Source organism: Phalacrocorax carbo, chromosome 3 (assembly GCF_963921805.1).
Source record: "Phalacrocorax carbo chromosome 3, bPhaCar2.1, whole genome shotgun sequence".
NCBI classification, from domain to species: Eukaryota; Metazoa; Chordata; class Aves; order Suliformes; family Phalacrocoracidae; genus Phalacrocorax; species Phalacrocorax carbo.
Genome location: NC_087515.1, coordinates 6,081,272 through 6,102,990, shown reverse-complemented (window position 1 = coordinate 6,102,990; position 21,719 = coordinate 6,081,272). Strand labels below are relative to the sequence as shown.

The window sequence follows — 21,719 nt, the reverse complement described above, 5'->3', positions numbered from 1 at the left end:
AGGAAGTAATTTTATGAAGAACCAGAGGTTAAATTCTATGCTTCACCCTCTAAGAGGATCTTCAGAAGTCTTACAAGCCAACCGTGGGAATGCGGTGATTTAAGATGTCTTTATGCACTCCTCACGTTCCTCCCAGAATAACCTGGCAAGCTGGAAAACCCATCCAGGGGTCGGATAGCCTCCTGAAATCCCTGAAGTCATGCGTAGAGGGGCTCTATTCCTCCATGTTAATCTAGTTTTCTTTCCAACTCACATATCATCACTGCCAAGATGATCAGGGGACTGGAGCATCTCCCTTATGAGGAAAGGCTGAGAGACCTGGGTTTGTTCAGCCTGGAGAAGAGAAGACTGAGGGGGGATCTCATCAATACTTATAAATATCTGAAGGGCGGGTGTCAGGACGATGGGACTAGGCTCTTTTCAACAGTGCCCAGTGACAGGACAAGGGGCGATGGGCACAAAAGTTGGAACTCAGGAAGTTCCACCTCAATATGAGAAAAAACTGCTTTCCTGTGCGGGTGCCAGAGCAGGGGCACAGGCTGCCCAGGGAGGCTGTGGAGTCCCTTCCCTGGAGACACTCACACCCCGCCTGGACGCGGTCCTGTGCCCCCTGCTCTGGGTGTGCCTGCTCAAGTAGGGGGGTTGGACGAGATGATCTCCAGAGGTTCCTTCCAACCCCTGCCAGTCTGTGATTTTCCCAGACTGAAAAAGAGAATCTTGAAAAAAGGCTTTACTCCATATATATTGGGAGAAAGTTCATATGGCTCAGTGCAGAAGTCCCACAATATACCTACTATACTAATTAAATGTGGGCTTATATTCATTGTCATGTCAAGACGTGCCTGCCATTCCCGTGACTACAGAGACAGCCTCAATTGTTTTTGTACTCCTGATGCAACATAATTCACCATGTCTGGGCATAATGGCTGGCTTGCATGAAACCGGAGCTCCCAAATTCAGGCCCAAAGAATACACTTGTAATGTATGTAAGAATTAGCTGAAACGTGCGTCCTGAACAATAGAGGATCCTCCTATTCACGACACACGATGTAGAAGTATCAGGAGGTCAAATCTGTAGGAAAAAAGCCTTTTCTGTCCTTTTTCACTCCTCTTAGCAAATTTGAAATTGTTCTGAACACCTAATGTTTATTACAGACATTTTCCATGGCTCAACTGATTTTTGGAGGGTTTTTTCTTGCCTGCCTTTTTCTACTTTTACATTATTGTTTAATTTCTTCTCTTTAACTAACCTCTGAAAATCAAACCTAAACATATTTATTTACATTATAAATGTCTTGTTGCTGAAAGGAAGAAAGATCCACAACTGAGAAGTTACCAGGTCAGTTTCCATTGCCTCATATGGCTGGCTTGCTGACTTAATATTTCCTGTTGGCTATGTGAAGTCATCTTTATTTTTCTAAATGTTAGACCACCTAACGTTCCTACACTACTGGAATAGCTTTCCAGCTCTCAGAAAAAGACTGGTTCTTCTGTTGGCCAGATATACTCATGGAAACAAAATGACGGGAGGCAAAATAAGGCAGCTTTGATACAAAAATGAACTTCATGAGACCCTCAAGTTCAAGAGAGAACAAAGGTGTCTGAAACCACTTAAATGACCTTTTTTATAAGGGGAGCTCGCCAAATGCAGCACAAGCTTGCCAAAGTTCAAAGAAAATTAAATCAGGGAATACCACCCCTGCATCCCTCCTATCTAGGACATGTTTCATGGAGGGGCTCATAAAGCATATCATTTTCTATGGCCCTACATGCAATCACAGCATCTTTTTTCTTACACAGATGTGCCGAGGAATGAAATAATGTGTGCCGAGTAAAGACATTCAGAGAGTCAAAGGTCCTCAGGGAAGCATGCTCTACAAGATACATTGCATGAAGGCTAGCTACTTCCTAGTAGGAACCATGATCTTCAGATAAATTTCTCCAAGCATACATGCTCATTGTATTACTGTTCTCAGAGTATTCATCATTCACTAGTAATAGTGGAGAGTAATGGCTTCAGCTTCCAAAACAAAGAGAGGGCCAGAACTACACTGCTAAAGGGGTAAAGTTGCCTTTATGTAACTTTTCCATCCCTTTCCTTATCCTGAGGCTTATAGGACCTCAAGTAAATGGCAGCAATTATCAGCAGCTTCTGATTTACATCAGCAATAAGAAACAACCATGTCATTATACTAAAGAGCCATTAAGACACAAAAGCTGCCCTTGAAGACAGCCCCGATGTGAGCCAGAACCTGGCAAAATTAGCTATAAGGCTAATAAGCATCACTGGTGATGCACTAAGCAATTTTAAGAGGGACAAACATCTGGGACCAAGAGTCTTTGGCTTTCTGTTTCAGTAACACTTCAGTTACAGTATCGGATATTACTGTAGACCAGCACAGACTTTGCAGTCAAATTCCAATGCCATTATCTTACGCAATTAATGGCTTTTATTAAATAAATCATCGATTTAAGTTGCAAACATACACCACACAGTACACTCCAGAACTATTACAGAAATCTCCCCTGATGAAGGAAGGGCCTCCAGTAAAGACATTTCCAAAAACAAACATTTGTTCATAATTCTTGGTAGTCTCCAAATTATTTTTTAATAAATTAGCTTGCTCCCTCATTGTTCCATATCAATACAGAGTAGTTTGTGCTTTTAGCATCAATCCATTTTTATGGATTAAACACATCGGTTAGTGAACGTGTTCACATTTCTGTTTTAAAAAAACACAGTTCACCAGTGAAAGGAGTCTCAAATGACTCATTGACAGATAACACTCTTCAAAACTGCGAACACGCACACTAACTTTACAAAGATGTACAACTAGCTTTAGTAGTAGGTTTTCATGATGGAGACTTCAGTGGTATATTCTACCAAAATAACAACATTCAATGATAACATTTGGTAAGGGTAGAAAATGAATGCTGGAAGCCAACAGACCCTAATTGCTGTCCCACGGACTACTTTGCATAAATGCCATTCTGCAGATGACATGTAATTAAAGCTGCACTGAAAAAAAAGGTTGAAAACAGCCAAATAAATTAAGTAACAAACAAACAAAAAAAGAGGGGTCTTTTTGTAGGTGGTAATTTTCAGTTTCTTCTCTGTGAAAATTAGATACAAGACAGAAAATATTTATCCAGCTGCATAGTTGAAAGTGGTGGTTACTTTATGCTATACAATTAAAATTGTTTAGTAAACAAGTTACTATATGTTCACTAAACATTTACCATTTACTAGACATTCACTAAACAATTCAAAGTGTTTAGCAAACCAGCATAAATTACAATTTGCTTGGCTTGCCAGCAAGCAATTTAAAACAAATTTTGTGATTAATGAAGCTCTATATTGTAACAGGAACCAGTTTTCTGCTTAGCATTGGCCAAAAAAATACTTTTCTTACCACCTGAAAAAAGCCAAAGGACACTCATGTCTCTTCTCCATTTGAATAGTCTTGAGAACGAAACTTCTGAAAGGCTGGCAATATTTCAGTCTTCCTTTTTCTTTAAATATTCATGTGGTATCTTTGCAGCTGCTTGGTATTCATCACCTGTCTCCCACTGCCCCATCTCACGTGGCCAGACTGTGCTACTCCATGCTCATTCTCAGTTGTAAGACCACCCAAAGAGTTAAAGCCCGTGGCGGCCCATGGGTTCTCCTCCCAAAGGGAAACATCTCCTGTAATATTCTGGGACATCCACTGCAGGCTTATGAGGAGGTCTTTGAAATATTTTAAGAAGCTGTCTCTGGGGACAGTTATTCTCAGTTACAATGAGTAGTATACATATGGGGAAACAGCTTTAGGAGGTTTTGTGTGAGCTGTTGTGTGCATATAAATCAGTAACACTCCTGGTTTGTGAATAACCACACGTAGGTTTAGCGTGCAGCGGACAACTATAGCGGGCATTTGAAACCACAATGCTACAGTACTTTTAAATTTGCAGTGCAACTCATTACCATTGCTTTCTTTCACCTGTAGGAGTGACAATGTTTCCTTAGCTTTTCTTGCTAGCTTAACAATTACTTATGTTAGTACTGTCAATGAAGAGCATTAGGAAAAAAAAAGAATCAGGCCTCAGACCGCATAAGCCTGGCTTTAAAAAAAAAAAAAAAAAAAAAAGAGAGAGAGAGAGAGAGATAAAGCATATATTTTTACTTGTCTTCTAAGCTTTGGGGAGTGGCAGGGGGGTTGATCTGTAGGCTGACCATGGGGCAGCTATCCAAGTTTCTCTCCCAGAGAAAGACATCTAGAGGTTACTCCATGTTTTCACCTGAAAAGCGAGATTCTCACATAATCATTTGACCTCAGGAACATCAACATGAACAATACCACTAAGTCTTGCATTAGTTATAAGAGAATTACATTCACTATTTATGTATTGGAAAGCAAGTAATCAGTTTTAAATGAATCGCTTACAGCTGGCCTCAAAATGGCTTTCCCCAGAAAAAAACAATACTCCAACTTCTGTCTTTGAACTTATGAAGATTCCTGTATATCACCTCAAAAAATAAGTTAAATTCTCACTCAGATGTATAAACGCAAAACCAGTATTTGCACAGGTTTCAAGCATTAATATTTTTATCCTGATTCATATCCCCACTGGGTTTGCTTTTAGCAAGCATGAAAGTTACAGCGTCCAACGGCACAGGAAAACCAGATCACAAGGGGGAACACTGAAGATCAGCTGGAAACATTGGTCTTTAGCTGTGTAACTGATACTCCCGTATTTAAAAGGGTACAATTCTCATACTTTTAATTAGCTAAAACCAACACTGAACTACTACCTATCTACCCAGGCTATCAAAGTTCAGTAACTGGGGCATTTTCATACTCAGACAAATATGCTTTCTGAGCAATGTTCGGGATATTTATAAGCCATGTGTTCCAGTATGTTACTTATATTGGCGATAGTCTAAAACTACAAACTGTTTTAGAGAGTTCTTGTATTTGCTGACTTACAGTATCAACAGCACTTAAATACAGGTCATTTAAATCCAGGCCAAGACCTACTGTGCTACATGCTGGATGAGTACTATGCTGAAATTCTGGGCATTAAAACTGTATGGTTTATTTTGTTATTGTTGAAATAACTATGAAGAAACATTAAAAATAGAAAATAATATTTAAAGTAGCATGGAGGCGCAAAGCCAGAGAACTTCAGTTACTGGACACAATCTTTCCCTTTCACATCAACAAGAGCATGGCACTTAAAAGATGTCACTGGAACAACCTGGAATTATTCATAAGGTCAAAGTCTCATAGAAATGTATGTTCATAAGCCATGAACCACAGAGTGTGGTCAATTCCTACCTAACAGAACTGAGAGGAGTTAAAAGTACATACTATTCTCTTAATACTGTTTCCTCAAGCAGAGTAACACCTGTAAGCACACAAAGAGGGTGAGTAAATAGAAGTGGGAGGCCACGTAGACTCTTGGACATCTAAAAGGAGGGAGGGACCCATATAACCCTGATTTGTCCATTACAAGTCTGTATTTAGGAACACATGCTAGGGATGCTTGAACGTCCCTGCTTTAGAAGAAAGACCCTAATCTTAAACAAGGAGTAGAAGTGGGTGATCTGTAGGAAGAGGCAAAGATTGCAAAATAGGGATAGCTGGCTCAAGCCCACGTGAATGTATTTAAAATACTAATCACATAATCACCACAAAATAGACCTGGTTAGTGTAAAGAAAAATGAATGTTTGGCAAAGGTGCTAGCAGGGCACATTTCAGGTGGAAACAAGCGCCCTGCCAATTGCTACAATAATAAAAATGGACAAGTCTTCCATAGACAATAGACAGGTCCCCAGCAAGAGAGTTCAGGAGTTCAGTGACACCTGTATTTCTCAAGTACAGAAAAGCTCCTAGCGACTATACTTCTAAAAATATTTAGAAACCTGATAATGGTGCAAAATGGAAACTTATAATACGGCTGTTCACTTCCAGACTTGTCTCTGCTATTAAATTGAATTCACAGACTTTTAGAGGCAGAAATCACGGTAATTTACTTAACCTCCATGGAAGAGAACAGCACTGCTAATACAGCCCTAACTATGGTTTGATCTCCTTAAAACAAAAAGGCTGTCACTGGGATCTACAAATTTTGTGATGTTTTGGGGTTTTTTTAATTATATTCTTTCATCCCCATGTGTTAACTAAAACACTTTAAAAGTCAATTAAAATACCTCTTGTTGATAATAACTAGGATTTCACAAATATTGAGTTCTGTTATTGATGTAGCTGCACCAGAGTATGATTCTATGATCTGACTGCATCTTACGTGTGTTTCTTCCCCTCTGCCTTTGCGTTTGAGAAGACAAACCAGATGCCGCAAAATAGACCCCATGGGACAAATATGAATATTTGATTTAGACTGGAGAGCAGTTATTCACATAATTAGTTACCCTGAAAATCAATACTGAGAATTTCAGAAAAATAAGAACTGCCTCTTTCCGAAGGTGGGCAGATGCTAGAGGAAAGCGCAAGAAACCCTCAAGAAGTAGCCCCCTCCCAGCCCAAGAGGGGCTAATTTGAATCCTGAGTAATGAAGTTTAACATTCTCTCCAATATTCTCCCCAACTGATTACCATTCTAGATCTTGTCACTGCTATCAATTAGAAGCCCTTGAATTCTCAATCTCAAGAACAAGTTACATGTTTTCTTTAAAATTATTCCTTTTTCTGCCCATTTTTAATTGATGGCTTTTCAGCTTCATTGACTGTCCACCAGTTTTTCTCTTATGACACAGTAAGAAGAAAAACTCTATCTGCCTGAGCAATGTGTGTCAGTACTTGCCATGCTTTTGTTTCAACCTCTTTAAGATAAACAGCCATAACTCTTGAGACACTCTATAGATCGTCTGTACTCTGTCTCCTTACTCATCTCAGAGCCTTCTGAAATCTTTTTTGAGACAAGATAACCAATATTACACAGTGTTTCACTAGGCTGTACCAATAAATTCTCTGAAGGCATCGTAACACGTATGTTGTGTTGTTCCAGTTCCTAAGATCTGGTTTGCAAGCGCAGTCAAACAGCAGAGGTCTTCCCTGAGCTGTGCACAGTCCCAAACTATTCCCTCTCACCAGCTGATGCAATGATGTGAAATTCTGCAGGTAATTTTAGCGTTTTCAGGAAACATGAGGCTTCTGTTTGAGATAACTGAATGTCATTTGTTGACATTTGGGCTATTCACCTGGCTGGGTCAGGTCTGCCTAGTCAAACAACAAGTTCTTTCTTGTTCTGCCCAATCCATGTCACTTTGTGTCTTCAGCAGATTATCGCTTCTCCCCCCCCTCTAAGTTATAAATACATTACATACTGGAATTGCTACGTAACCTTCAGTCATCCCAGTATGTTTTAAATGGTTAGATTTTTACCACAACAAAACTAGTCTCCAAGCAAGTTTTGGGGTCATGGAAACACTATCTCTCATTATCTCTGGTCATTTCCCTCATGGAGTTTGTTAAAGAAAACTAGCAAAAGCTTTCTGAATGCCTCAAACAATTTTATACACACACACATATATATAAATAAACAGTCTAAATGATGTATGAGAGGAATATACTCCAGTGTGGAAAAAACAGATCTGTCTTGCCCTACAGGTGATTTTGTTACAATAAAAAGACTGTCACTGAGAAAGATAAACCAAATTTAGATCAGACTAGATTAGAGACTTATTTTCCAGAAAGCAGGTTCATTATTAATGCATTCCATAATTATACTCATAGTGCCAACAGCACCTAAATGTCTACAATCATGCACAATAAGAAAACAAAAAGTACCCAGGGTGCAATTTGAATGTAGTAAAAATAGTTTGTTCACAGTTCTGGTGCCAATTAAACCTTCTAACTGGAAAGTCACAAGGAAAGTCCACATCCCAAAACCAGACATACACCCAGTTTGAAGAAGCATTCCAAGAGCTTTCAAAGTAGCTGTTACAAAGTTGACTTCCCACTTTTGATGATCTACCCCATTTACATGTATTCAGTCAGCTATTCAGCCGATGCAGATCAACACAGCTCTGCTTCAGCCGTGCCGTATTATACCAGCTAGAGAGATGGGTCTTTTCTTCTGCATGTCCTACATTCCTAGCAACTCAGGTTTTAAATTGGCAACGACTTCACATAACCTCTTATTTTTAGACATGCATCTATGAAACTCAGACACTTTGTATATTTATCCCCCACCGTTACAACTCAAGTATGTAATTTTGTTATTCGGAACGAGTTACGAGAGAAAATCTAACTAGAATAGCAGGCTTAGACTTGCAATTAACTTTTGCAGACACAGTGATAAATTTCAACAAATAAGTTACAACTGAGGAGCCAGCACATCCCTTATTATTTCAGAAGGTTCAACCATAGCAGCTCAGTGTGACTTCAGCTGGACTGTTAGTACTCCGTCAGATAGAAGCACTAACATCCAATTCAGTCTGGCATCAGCATGCGATCTGATCCTGAAAACTGACCTGAATAAGCTTTACTCTCAAGAATTGTCCCAATCCAGGCAATAGAATTGCTCTTAGAGAAATCCCATAGTCCCTGTGAGTAAAGTAGCAAGTATCGGATATTTCTGTCATAATCACAATCACAAAAAATAAAAGGATCTTACAGAAAAAGTCTTAGAATATTTATTAGTAAAGTCCTATTATCAGACAGCCTGGAGTGGTTCTTCCTCACAGAAAAACTGAGCTAGTACAGTGTACCATGCTTTCTTGTATCGTTCTCTTCCATTATTAAGCACAGTGCCAAACTGATAACCCACGAGTAAACATTTCGGAACGTTTACACTTAATACTTAGGAAAGTACAACATGAAAACAATCACTTTATCAGAGCCAGTCTTCCCAGGAAAGCCATGATTTCTGTTACAGCAGAATCCTTTTTACAACAAAAACCCCTGTGATGTTACAAGTGACATTAAGACAACCAAAATATTTTTATGACTTCAGTTAATTGGTAAATTATTCTCAGAACTTGTTAATCCATGCAATTGCCATCATGGTGATGAAAGATGGGCAAGAAGTGAAGCATTACATGCAAAAATACTAGTTGATGTATTACAACCACTCAAGGTCTCGCTTCCTTTGTAAATCATGTATGTGGAGGATTACAGCAGTGTCTCTCTTCATCCTGATATCATAGGATGTTTCTTAAGTGCAGGCATATGGAAGAAACAGTTCCACTTGGCATAGGAAAAGGCATAACAATCAGATCAAGTGCTGTGAAAATCTGACAGACCCCCAAAACAACAGACCGATACCGTATTACTTGGGAAAACGGTACATGCACGGGTGCGCTAGGGTTTTTACACAGCTGTCACAAACGCGGTAGTCAGCATCACCAAGCACGTCTGCAACATTAAGACAAATATTTGACCTATTTTCCTAGCAGCATTTAGCTGTCGTGCTTCGTAGCACTCCGCTCCCGTGAGCCAGCCACTGCCGAAGGACTAACGCAACACGGGCACGGAATTCTTCGCGGAGAGTGAGAGCACTTCCACGGGGCGAGTTTTTCCCCGCGGGTAAAGCGATCGGCCCCTCGAACCCGCGCTCACCGGCGGGCTCTGGGCCGTGGTGGCCCCCACGCACAGCCCCGGTGCTCGTCCCCCTCCTCGCCGCCCCACGCCCGGCCGTGCCGGGGACTCACGTTTGTAGCTGGCGGCCCAGGGCTGGTAGCCGTAGTAGCCGGTGATGCGGAGGATCCGCTCCTCGATGGAGGTCAGCCCCACGGAAGCGCTGGTGAGGTCCTCCACGGAGCGGGACCACTTCAAGTCCTCTTTGATGGCCTCGTCCACCACCAGGTACTTCAGCTGCCGCAGCTGCGGGCTGATGTCGGACAGCCGCCGGGGGCTGACATCGGGGGAGCGCCGCATGCCGCTGGGGGCCGGGGGAGAGGGGCGTCAGCGGGGCCGCCCCCCCCCGCCGGCCCCGGGCGAAGTCGGCGGCGGGCGGCGGGACCTCCGCCGGCAGGTGAGCGGCCCCGGCGCCCGCCGCACCGCAAACTTTCCTCGCCGCCCTCCGCCGGAGCGACCCCCGGGGGCGGGCGGCGCCGCCGCCGGCTGAGGTGAGGTGAGGTGAGATGGGGTGGGGTCCCGTCCCGTCCCGTCCCTCCCTGCCCTCCCCGGCGGTACTTACAGGGTGGCGGCTTTGCCCCGCGTGGAGCCGTTGGGGAACTCCCGGATCCCCATGGGGAGCAGCAGCGATGGCTGGGGGGCGCCCAGACTTCACGGCGGGGCGAGCCGGCGGCGCTCACCGGCCGGGTGAGAGGCGGGAAGGAGGGGAGGGAGCAGGGAGGCGGTGGCCCCAGCGGCAGACGGTCCCCGGGCTGGCGCTGGACCCCGGCGGAGGAGGCAGGCAGGCACACACCACACGGACGGACAGACAGACCGACCGCCGCTGCCGCCTGCGGAGCGCCGGCGGCGGGGGCCGGGCAGGGCAGGGCGCGCTCCGCGCCCCCCACCCCGCGCGTCGCCGCCGGCCGCCAGCAGGGGGAGCCCCGCGGCCCCGCCGCCGCCAACCGCCCGTGCCTCTCGCCCCCTGGCGGGCGGCCGTGAGGGGAGGCCGGGCCGGGCCGGGCCGGCACACCCGCGCCCTCCAGGTCGAGGGGCGGCCGCGGGGCGCCCGGTGACCGCTCCCGCGCTCCTCCCGCGCCTCTCGCTGAGGGAGCCGAGCCGTGGGGCGCCGGGGTGCGAGGCGGGGGCGGCCGCCGCCCCGGGGGGGTGAAACGCGTCTTCCCGCCCGGCCTCCCGTTAGGAAGGAGCGAGGGAGCCGGGGCGCGCGTGGGCCGCGCCCCCGCGGCGAGCGGAGCCGGCCCGCGTGGGGCGGCCGGCGCCCGCGGGTGAGGGGGCGGGCCGCAGCCCCCCGCGCCCCGAGGCGGAGGGGTGCCTCTCTTCACTAAGCCCGAACTAGGGCTAAGGCGGGGTGTGGGCGGCCAGCCTCGCCGTGGCGGTGCTGAAGTGGCCGGGCCCGAGCCCCCTCCCCATTTCCCCACAACTGCTGAAGCAGCACCACACGCACCCGAGCTTTTATCACGCAACATTGTTTCAAACACGCTGACTGAGTGGGAGACATACAGTTAAGCTTAAATAAATGTGTGAGCATAAGTGTATATCTTATACAAACACTTAATTCACAAAAAAAAATAATCTGATAATAGACAAAATTTGATCACCTGCAAATAAAGACAGTTGAAGAATTTTTTGTGTAAGGGTCTCGGGAAAAAATAATGAAGCCCAAGGAGAAAAGATTGATCCCTTTCACCCTGCGTCAGCTCAGTTTACCTGGAACGTTACAACACCGAGGTATTGAACGCGGAAGCAAGCTGGTATAAGCGAAATGCAACCATTCACTATCACTGAAGGTAACATTACAGGATGAATGCACCATTATCAGACAGAGAAAGTAAAAACTCTGAAGCAGATGAAAGCCAAGCTAATTGTCTTCTTAAATACACATGTACTAAATAATGCACTAAATTTATTTCATTACCCATGCAACCCTTATTTTGAGCCCATGAAAATGTCTGTTGCTGTGGAGGCCAGTTCCCAAACCCAATGCAGGTGAAGAGCAGCTGTCCAGCCGTGCAAGCAGAGAGCAACTGGCGTTTGACGCTGCCTACCTGCAAAGTGCAAGGAGCTCCTTGCAAGGTACACAAACCAATGCAGAAAGATTATTTAGGTGAAGATGAGAGAAGAAAAACACAATGCTCACTAAATCTACAGATACTGATTACTGGTTTAAGTCTCTTCAGGGCAGGAGTAGTGATAACAGGCATGAACACAAACACTTCAGTCAGGCCTCCGAAGTCTGGCATGGGTCTGTATGCAGAGCCCACGCTCTCTCCGGCTTTAAGTGATGGACAAGGATACGATTTCATCTAAGAATTGCCTGTAGTACTGCATGTATCTAGCGTCAAATTCCTCCATTATTATAGGTATGAGATTCTCAGACTATACTGAAAATAACATAACGCAGGTCCGGAAATGTAAATCTGGGCTGGCTGTGCTCAGTACAGGACTAATTCACACTGGCATGAGAAAACAGTTAGTATAAAGTTCTAAGTCTCAGAGCAAGCAAAGGCTCCAAAAACCAAGCAAGCGACATTGTTGACTGGCCAAGTAGTGACACCTGCAGAGCACTCACCGGCCTCTCAGCATGGGCTGGTGCAGAGTAGTGGGGGCCTGGTCAGCCCTGCGAGAAATTTTGCCTCCATCACTGAAGCATTTAGTTGCCCGTTTTCTGTAGCCCCCGAGAGGGGCTGTGGAAGTCAGATGCCCTGTTACACAAACCTCAACTTTAATATGCCAGAACCATCTCATTCCTCTGTCCAATAAAGATTGTTTTTCTGCTGTTTTATTCTTTCCCAGCTGCTGTCATTTTAAGGTGTAAATTAAATGACAGATGGGTGTTAATACTTTCTCCTGTCATGCAGGCAAGCGACTTTGGACAGCCTGGGTGGCAGTGCTGGCAAACTTGAAGTGAGCATGAATCTTGTGAGAGGAAAAAAAAAATGTGAATATTTTGAAGTTCACTGAAATGTTTAATAAAGATGATATTTCAAAATCGTAGTAAGAGGCAACATCAATATAGGATCTCATCAAACCTTGCTGTAAATGATGTTTCTTTGTAAAAAGTAGCAGCAGCTGGAGACATACAAGTAAAAATTATTGTGTATATTATTTTAATTATGTTCAAACATTGTACCTAAAACTGAAACATGACAATATGTTTTAATGTCCAACGCCATAAAATATGGGATCCCACATTATTTAGAATGTGTAGATTTATGGAGCAACTTAAGGGTTTGAATATGAGGAGGGCAAAGTACTGTAAGTATACTAACAGTGCTGCCAAGAGTAAGGAATGAGTTAAAAAGAAAACATTTGCTAAACAGTATGTACCTATTTAAGGAAAAGCAGGGTTTGAGTCAGTTTAGTTTGGAGCCACCTAGCACGGTACACAACACCAAGCTGGAGCCACTATAAACTGCTTTTCTGAACCTCTTACTAGTGCGTTACTTTAATAAAACACCTACAAATCATCCAAGCACAGAATAGTTGGGGAACAGTATTTTTTTTTTTAAATGGCAGAGCACTATAGCAAGGGAACAATTAGTACTTATTCCAGAATGTGGTGACTTATTCTGTCCTGTTAGAGACATCTTTTTTTTTCCCAGACAACATGAAATTATATGCTTGACTGATAGTCAGCTCTTAAAAGGCACAGCCATTAAGATATATTAGCATTATGTTGTCTACAATGTGATGCCATGTCAGAGGAAAATATAATTTAAACAGTATTTATTTTTACCTCCCATCAATACTGACTTGCCAAAAGTTTCTCTGGGATGGAAGTTTACACTTCTCAAAAATATTACTCATTTCATGAGAAAGGTAAGTGAGGGTGTTTTTTATTTCTCCCACCCTCCCAAGATAAGGATTTTACATTTAAGAATACAGTGAGAGTAGCAAAGGTATTTCATTGGACAACAAACTACTCACAACTGCAGAAATTACAGCGTGACATTAACATGTTCCCTCTTCCCCAGTTCATAAAAAAATCACCCATAGTAACTCAGAGTCTTTAGGAGACGACCCAACTCCCGCCTTAAGCAAGTACTTTTCTAACAGAATCTTCTATTGCTGATGTATGTTCTGGCTTCTTAGTATTTTTATGCTTAGCACTGAAGGTATATAACCCAAACCATTAATCAGATGTTTCCGCCCCAAGGGTTTTTGGGTGTTAGACAGAAATACGATATACATAAGTCCTATATAATATATGGAAATTCTTGTAGGGCAAAACTATTAATTTTATCTAGCTGGGGTCAAACTTGACATCCACAGGAATATAATGCTACCGTATATCCAAAGTGGCTCCAGCTGAATCTGCAGGACTAATTTTAGTGTGCTATTCAGACTGGACCGAAGTGCAACTTTGAACATAATCGACTTCACACCCAAAATATTGTGAATCAGCAACAAAAAAATACATAGCTAGAAAATTTCTAGTCTATCCTGGATAATTTTTCTTGCATTCATGTTTTAAAATATTTAGTACCATCTTTAAATGGTATAAATAAACACAGAGAACCAAGAAAAATGGATAGAGCTGGCAGAGAATGGCCAAATGCAAGATTGAATAATAAGCAAAAAAAAAAAAAAATCTGTCCAGACACCTGCAACAGACTCACACTTGCTCTCTCAAGGAGAGAGAGAGACTGTGCTTGAAAGCCCAGCTGGACGAATTTAAGGCAAGTTGCAGCGCATTTTTCATGTAAGCTCCCGCATTGTTCTGAGACCCCTGCAAAGCACAGGCAAAACCAAGCATCAGAATTTCCAACACGACTCCTTGCCGAAAGCAACTGGAAACTTCTGAAAATCGTGACGTAGCTGCCTGTTGTAGTCAGGAAGGGACATAGCGTCAGTGGCCCGGTTCCTGGCAGGTATTCTGCCTCATAGAAAGCTGGCTTTAATCTGCTCTTTGAAGCTGTTGAATATAAACCGTTCAGTTTCTTCTTTGCCAGATGCAGTGGAAGATAGAAGTCCTTTGTATTTGGAATTGAAAATAGGCCTATTGGTTGTTTTGCTATCCGCTGTTAGATAAGAAGTACAGGAAAAAAAATAATTTGAGACATCTCATCACGTCTTGGTGGTGTATGAGCCCTGCTGTTGCCTCTCTTCCCAGGTGTCAGTGACAGAAAATACAGAACAGAACAGCAGACCTCTTCAATATCCCATATTTTAAGAAATAACCAGAGACTTGAATCCTAAAGTCTATCTGTGTTACACATAGCCTTTGTACCCCTTCGTGTTCTGCCATTTCAAGTAATTTAATGGGCTACAAAACAAAGGTTAAGGAAAGACTAGATACTGGTCTTGCAAATTCTCTGTATTTGTCTGTGTATCATTCCTAGTTTGTCCTTTTCACATGGGTTTGGCTGAGAGGCAAGTCAAACCATCAGGGAATAAGAAAAAGACCAAATCATAGCAACAGCTATCTACCCTGGCTAGCCTGTGAAAACCCACAAGGATGGAAAAAAAAAGAAAAAAATAAATAAAAAGAAAGCAAACAATAGCCACAAAGATAAGTGGAGAGAATGAAGGACTCTGGAGAGAACTTGAAAGAAAACTTTTAATGGATTTGTGCTCAGGGAAGGCAATTGCTTTAGTGAAACAGAGCACAACATTCATATTATGTTTAAAGTCGCTTATCTGGAAGGTGTGCTAGCCCCAAGAAAAATCTAGTAGTTCTCACCCTTCAGATAAACTTTTGGTTTTTTAGTTTTGAAGGTGGTTTTTAAAGCTGACATTTTTTTTGATACAGAAAATATCTCACTAGCCTTAGACTGTGCAGCTTTCTTGTCAGGAGAAATTTCTGCAGAGAAAGGAACACTTGGAGGCTGAATTGAGAGGCAATTTTTACTGTAGCTGTTTGAAGCTGCTCCTGTGCCTGAAACATTAAAAATCCCACAGCTGGGTTTTTGATCTGGGAGCATAGGAGGTGCAGGAGCACAACACTCTTGCCATGTGGTTCCATAGTGTGGGGCATAGCCACTTACTTCCACGCATGCCTTTTGAATCCTATTCATAAGTTAACCACACTTATATTTCCAAATCTTCTGGAAATAATTTTGGAAGCTACTACAAATGTTCTGCTACACCAACACAGACCCCGCTTCTCCCCACAATATACAAAAAGGGGTCCTCTCTTCACCTTTTGTCACCTACAATGGATATATTTCATCATATCATAGATACAGTATCTCACTGCACTTTTTTTTTCCAGCTCTTTTTTGAAATTAAAAGACTTCATTAAAAAAAAATAAATCTGTTAATAGTATAAATTTGTAGTGAGAGTAACAGCAAGAACTTCAGGCAGACAATTTGCAGAGGTACTGTGCAGGTCCCTCCTGTAGACAGGAACGTGCCTATACACTCTATACCCACACAGGGGCAGATGTTGGCACTACTGTGAGCCTCAAGGCTGCACTGCTTCTTAGTATAAAATGATATAGCATTAAAAAATGAGTTCTTTCATCTTCTATTATTCTTTAGTAGATTCTTTTATTGTGGTGATAAATTTGGAACAATGAGATTATTTGATTAAACTTTCTCAGTCACTGCTGAATGGACTACCCTGCTTGTAGAATTAATAAAAAGGCCAAGACACCTCATTAACATGCTTGGTATTGAGCTGGATTGGCAGCAGTGCAGTTTAATCCTGCCAAAGGGCATTTGCTGAGGAAAGTCAGAAAGCTTTTAAATCATTTTCTTAAAGGTTGAGTCAGGAGAAGATGACCTTGCAAAAGCTGTAGTGCTGAACTGTCCAGACTTCCCCCGGCCCATTCATGCTAGAGCTGCTTACTGTACAGAACAATATGTTAAATAATATGGCTTCTCCTTGGGTTATTCAGTGCATTGAGCTTGATTTTGCTGTGCGTGCTGATTGGGAAGCTAGGTACAAAGGCCTAGTTTGGAAAAAGCTGCATGTGCTAGCATCCTCTAGCATTTTTTTAGTAGCTGAAAGCGCACTCACATCAACCTGATGGTCTAAAGGTAAGCTTTTGTTTACAATAACTGATACAGACCCACCACACCACTTTCACCAGTGCCTCACACTCCGTAGAAGCAATTACAGCTCAGAAAGACATGGAGAAAGTGGATGAAAAGCACCAGTAGTTCTGCATAATCACACCTCTCAAAACATCACAAAGATCAAGATTAACGTCATCATTGCTGTTTGAAATCATGCATCTACGGCAGACATAACTCCCAAAAGCTATACTGTCAAGTAAATTGCATCATAATTCTCATACACAACAGCCTATAAAACAGATCCCAAACTTCTGCTCTGGAAACGCTGTTTAGATTATTTACTTAGACATGTAGTGTGAGCATCCCAGATAATGAAAATATTCTTTACAACTGGTTGTCCAGATGGAAATAGGTTTGGGTTGTTGGTTTTTTTTTTGTATGTAGACACAAGCAGCTGTGTTTCTCAACAGAAATGAGAAGTGCTGAAGCAAACTAGTTTCGAGTCATTAAAATTTAAGGCAAAGTTATCCACCAAGCTCTATTAATCTAATTTATTTCATGCTAGTGAAACGTTACCAGCTTAATGGAGTTGCCTTAAACATATAGCTTCTGAGTTCACCAGTAGGCACTCATTTTGAAGAGTGGCATGATTTCTGTGATTGATCGCTTCATCATATTTTCAAAAGAAAGGTGACTGCAAGGAAATTTTATTTCAAGTGTCTTAACTTGTAATTTTTCTTCAGATTCAGAAGGTCCTTAGTAATGTTTCTTCTAAGGTGCATTCTTGTATTTCTTTTTCTAGGCTACCTTTATTGAGTTTGAGCTAAAGGTTTTCCTTTATATATAAGCTTCCCTTTGTTGGCCCATGCAAAATTCCTATTCAAGTAAAAATAGTGGAATGTGAGGAATTTCCCCAAAGACAAATTAAGCCACATCAGCAACGTGATAAACATGAGGCAACATATGGAAGGCAAACTCAAACCATACGTGAAGGTAAGGAGAAGATAACATTATGCTTAGGTATCTTCATTAGGAAAGGGACACTCACCTTGGCTATCTTGAAATGATCCCTGGCAAAGTAATACACAGAAAAATTACAAAAAGGTTTCCCAGGCTATAGGACTCCCTGGCACTTCAGGAAATGGCAGTGCTGTGTGAGACTGAGAACCTGTGTGAAAGGCTGGAGGAGAGAAACATCCTTCAGGCCACTGTGGGGTTTTTTTAATCAAATATTTGGCTAGAAAGATAAGCAAAAACTCTAGCCTTGATATTCTTTTGTTAGCATCTGCAATAAATAGAAGAAACAAGGAGATTGCAAACTTCTCTAAGAGGAGTTTTTTAAATACCTGCCAGAAATATCAGGTTTAGTTGTATCAAATAGCTAAAGAATTATTAATTAGAATAATTAATTTATATTCTATTTTTCCTCTTGATACACAACGTATGGATGGAGCAGTTGCGATTTCACACATTAAAACGTTGAAAAATGGCAACATTTTATGCTTTACTGTGCAGTGAAGAGGTAATTTGTGCCCTTTGTAGCTCACATGGGATTTTTATATTGCCTTGAATGTGTTTTTTGTAAACATTGAAAGGGAATTAAAATAGCCCCTATAAAACACAGCCATTATTACTGCCTGAACACTAAGCTGCAGATAGTGTTTTGCCATCTTCCAATACTCACATGCCTATATACCAACAGTTCTAGCTCTCAGCTGCTACTAAAATTAATGTCTCATAACCTTAAATATGGTGATTCTCTACTAAAACAAAATCCTCGTTGCAAGAGATTTTAGCCTGCCTTTTGGCACCAATTATGGACCAAAATTGTATTAATTCCTTTTGTTATAAAAAAGGGCCTTTTTTTTGTGGCTTCTCCTCCCACCTGCTGTATTGTCAGTGACTATGATACCATTCGAGACAAAAGCCCGCTCAGACCATGCAGTTGCTGAGGTGGTCATGTCATTCCCCACCCCTCAAGTTCAATTCATGCAGCGTTAGTCCATAAACCACTACCTTCTCATGGCAGAGCTGAGCGAGATCTCCCTTCTCTCTCTTCTCTAGCAATTGTGGACATTCTCTGCTTTCTCAGGTATAACACTCCTTAATATACACAAGCAGAGATATTGTAGTACAGAAGCCATTTCTTTAAACCTAATCTTAACAGTCAAATTAAAAAACCTCAACAGAAATATTCCAGCTCTGCTCATGAAGTTGAAGAGATATACAATAAACATGCAAGTTATTATCAGCGATTTTTCTGACACTGTAATAATCCGTGGGCTAGAAGGCTAATTCTAGGCTCTGGTATATCTCCCACTAAAGATTAAATATTTGGCTTTCTTCTGTGATCTGTAGTTTTTGTAGCACATGCTTATTTTAGTATTGAGGTATTTTTGTGATAGTAGGACAAGTAAAAAATAAAAAAAAAATTCTACAAAATAACAGATGAAGAGTTTCCATTGACTGAAACAGGGTTTAAATTAAGCTGATGAACAATGTTTGTGCTTATTTAACAATTTTGCCATTTAGTAAATCCGAGTGGTGACTTTATCAGACCATTCTACATTTAGTGACTAGACCTTGCAAAACAGAAAACAACAGAAACGAGAACATCTGCAGTAGGAGAAAATATGCAAAAATCCTAGCTGCCTCCCAGTTCTTCCAGAGTGCACTTATCCTCCGGAGGGAAAACCTCTGTGGCGTTAAGGGAATCTGCATCTCTCGTGACAGCACGCTGCCAGATCATAGGCAAAGGTTTATGAAAAAAAAACAAACAACCCACACATATTCCCCATGAGGTAGACTAGGGATGAAAGCTATTTTTCAGGCTTGTGCATCTGCAGCGCGAACAAAGGTTCACCATTTAGGAGATACTTACCGTTTCACAAAAGGAGGAAAGAAAAAACGGGGGGAGTTGTTTTCACTTTATCACCTATTTTATTCCCCCAGGGGCAACAGGACTGCACAGGGTAACATGTTCTTTACTTGAGTTAACAGATCAGATTATACACAGCTAGGATGCAGCAAGAAGATGCCATCTTTACAGAGTCTCGCTGGGCTGTAGTTGAGAGACGGACAGACTTAAATCTTTTTGTCATGAGAAAGAGGCAATACATTATTTTTCCTGTTTGCCTGGGACGGGAGAAGTAAGGGCCTTACATCTAAGCAAAAAGCTTACCGTTTAGGTGCCGAGCAAAACTTTGTTTCGGTAAGGATAGTTACCAACAGAGAAGCATCTCGCTTAGGAAGTTTGCTGGAGCCTCCGTCGATGGTATTTAGGCAGCTAGACACACATCTGTCAAGGGGCAAATCCTGGCCTTCCAGCTCTGCTCGCCACGGTGGAGGCCTCAATCTCCATTCCTGCCTGGCAGCAGCCATTTCATGTCCTGGGCCAAAACCATGCCAGAAAACACACAGGCAAGAGTAGATTTCTAGAGAAGTGTTGCTGCAGTTGCTCCTATTATTCCATTTAATGTTTTTTGTTGCATTAGTCAATAGCTACCTCATTATTTGCAGCCTCCTTGGTTTTTCCATTTTATTACATTTTAGTTTTCAAAAAAGATTGAAAGTAAATAAGTCCTGGAGCTTGGGTAATGACTTGTTTTCACTTCTCTGAATGCTCTTTCTCTGGTTAAGAATGAACCTTCCGCCCCCCCAATATTAAGTTATCATTTAATCTAATAAGAGTAAGTTACTCCTGATTCTCATCCCTTACCCGTGGATGTTGATCAGCTCTATCGCATATGACCCAGCTCAGAGCTCCAGAGAGACCTGTGTCATGCCTTTCAGAAACGCAGTTTGCAGCGCTAACTTTTGAAGAGTCTTTGGTGACATTTTGCAAAGATACAAATGAAGCACAAAAGAGATTTCCCTGCAGCCTGCAACGTAGCGGGGCTGCGAGGGGAGTGCTGCTTGCCTGCTTCCCCGGCTCTGAGTTCACCACGTGCAAGAGGCAGTCACAAAACAGCAAAACAGAAGCAGCCAAACCACTAAGGAACAGGATCCAGATGAAGGGTGGCCTTGACTCCTTCATCAGCCCTTAACCAAGAAAAACACAGAACCTTCTCCCACTACTCAGAAGCAGGAAAGGAAGCTTTGGGAGGAGAAAACCCCTGAACATCCTTAAGAACTCAGATTACCATGGAATGTAAATTGCTGAGCATTGGACAAGAAGGGCTATAGTTGTGTACCAGTGGTAACAGTTAACGGAATGCCATTTTCTTCCAAAGTTTAGCCTGACCTCTGTTACCTTGTTTTGTAGTAGGCAGGGTGACTGCAGAGCACTCACTTGTCACCTTGAGGTCCAGCTCAGGGTGTTTTCTTCTAATGCCACCTGTGTTGTGGTATTGCATGACACAGACCAACAAGACAAGCACATATACAGCACAGGTGTCCATGAGAGACCAACTAAACTGATGTGAACTTGTGATATAAAGGTCCAGAAGGAGGGAAGCGAGTCCCCTCATATGGCTGTGACCATTTTTTACTGGGGATAAAAAGGTAATGTGCAATTATGGTGTTCACCTACACTGAACATATCAATTATATTTTTAGCTTGAGTTTGAAAAGTTTACCCTCCTCAGACTTTATTTCTATATGTTTCCTAAGCATCAGTTGATTTTACTTATTTTTAAGGTATTTACCTACACAGACACAATTGCTGCCAATTGCTAGTGCCAGCACATACATGTTCTTACCCTCTGTTAGTGCCTTCCCAACAAGGTGCGTGTGTCTGCACACACATACACACACAACTCCAGACCACAGCGTTGATCAGCTCATTCTCTGAGCTGCTGTACCAGCCGTGGGCTGCACTGGATGCTGCTCGCATGGGGCTGGGGCATTATTGGCATCTTCTGCAGGAACATGACTAAGCCCTAAGTAAGCAAAAGATCTAGCTGTAGGAGACTCATCTTCCCCGCCTTCCTCTACCTGAGATCAAACTCAAGCATTAAATTTTTACTGGAAGGACAGTTTTATAGTCCCTCTCCCCTTTGATCATCAAGGAGGTTTTAAAAAACAATCCATTGGTTCCCTTCCTTTTGAAGTTGTACACAGCAGGATCATTAGTGGTAGATAAGCAGACAGATGTAGTGCTCAGTGTTAGATTTCCACTGTCACCATAGGAACATTTAATAGGGATACTGAGCTACGATCATTTGAAATGAG

The 21,719-nt window shown here is 42.4% G+C and overlaps 1 protein-coding gene across 2 annotated transcripts in view; it reads right to left on the bottom strand.

The window, feature by feature from the left end:
- SLC35F3 (solute carrier family 35 member F3) overlaps positions 1 to 10,498 on the bottom strand; it is a 193,536-nt gene extending 183,038 nt beyond the window's left edge. For both annotated transcript variants that reach the window (XM_064445710.1, XM_064445712.1), the window contains exons 1-2: positions 10,147 to 10,498; positions 9,659 to 9,888 (exon numbers count right to left, since the gene is read on the bottom strand). In XM_064445710.1, coding sequence (XP_064301780.1) covers positions 9,659 to 9,888; positions 10,147 to 10,199 — 283 coding nt within the window. In that variant the 5' untranslated portion in view covers positions 10,200 to 10,498. The remainder of the gene's footprint in view (positions 1 to 9,658; positions 9,889 to 10,146) is intronic.
- Positions 10,499 to 21,719: the final 11,221 nt, after the last annotated feature.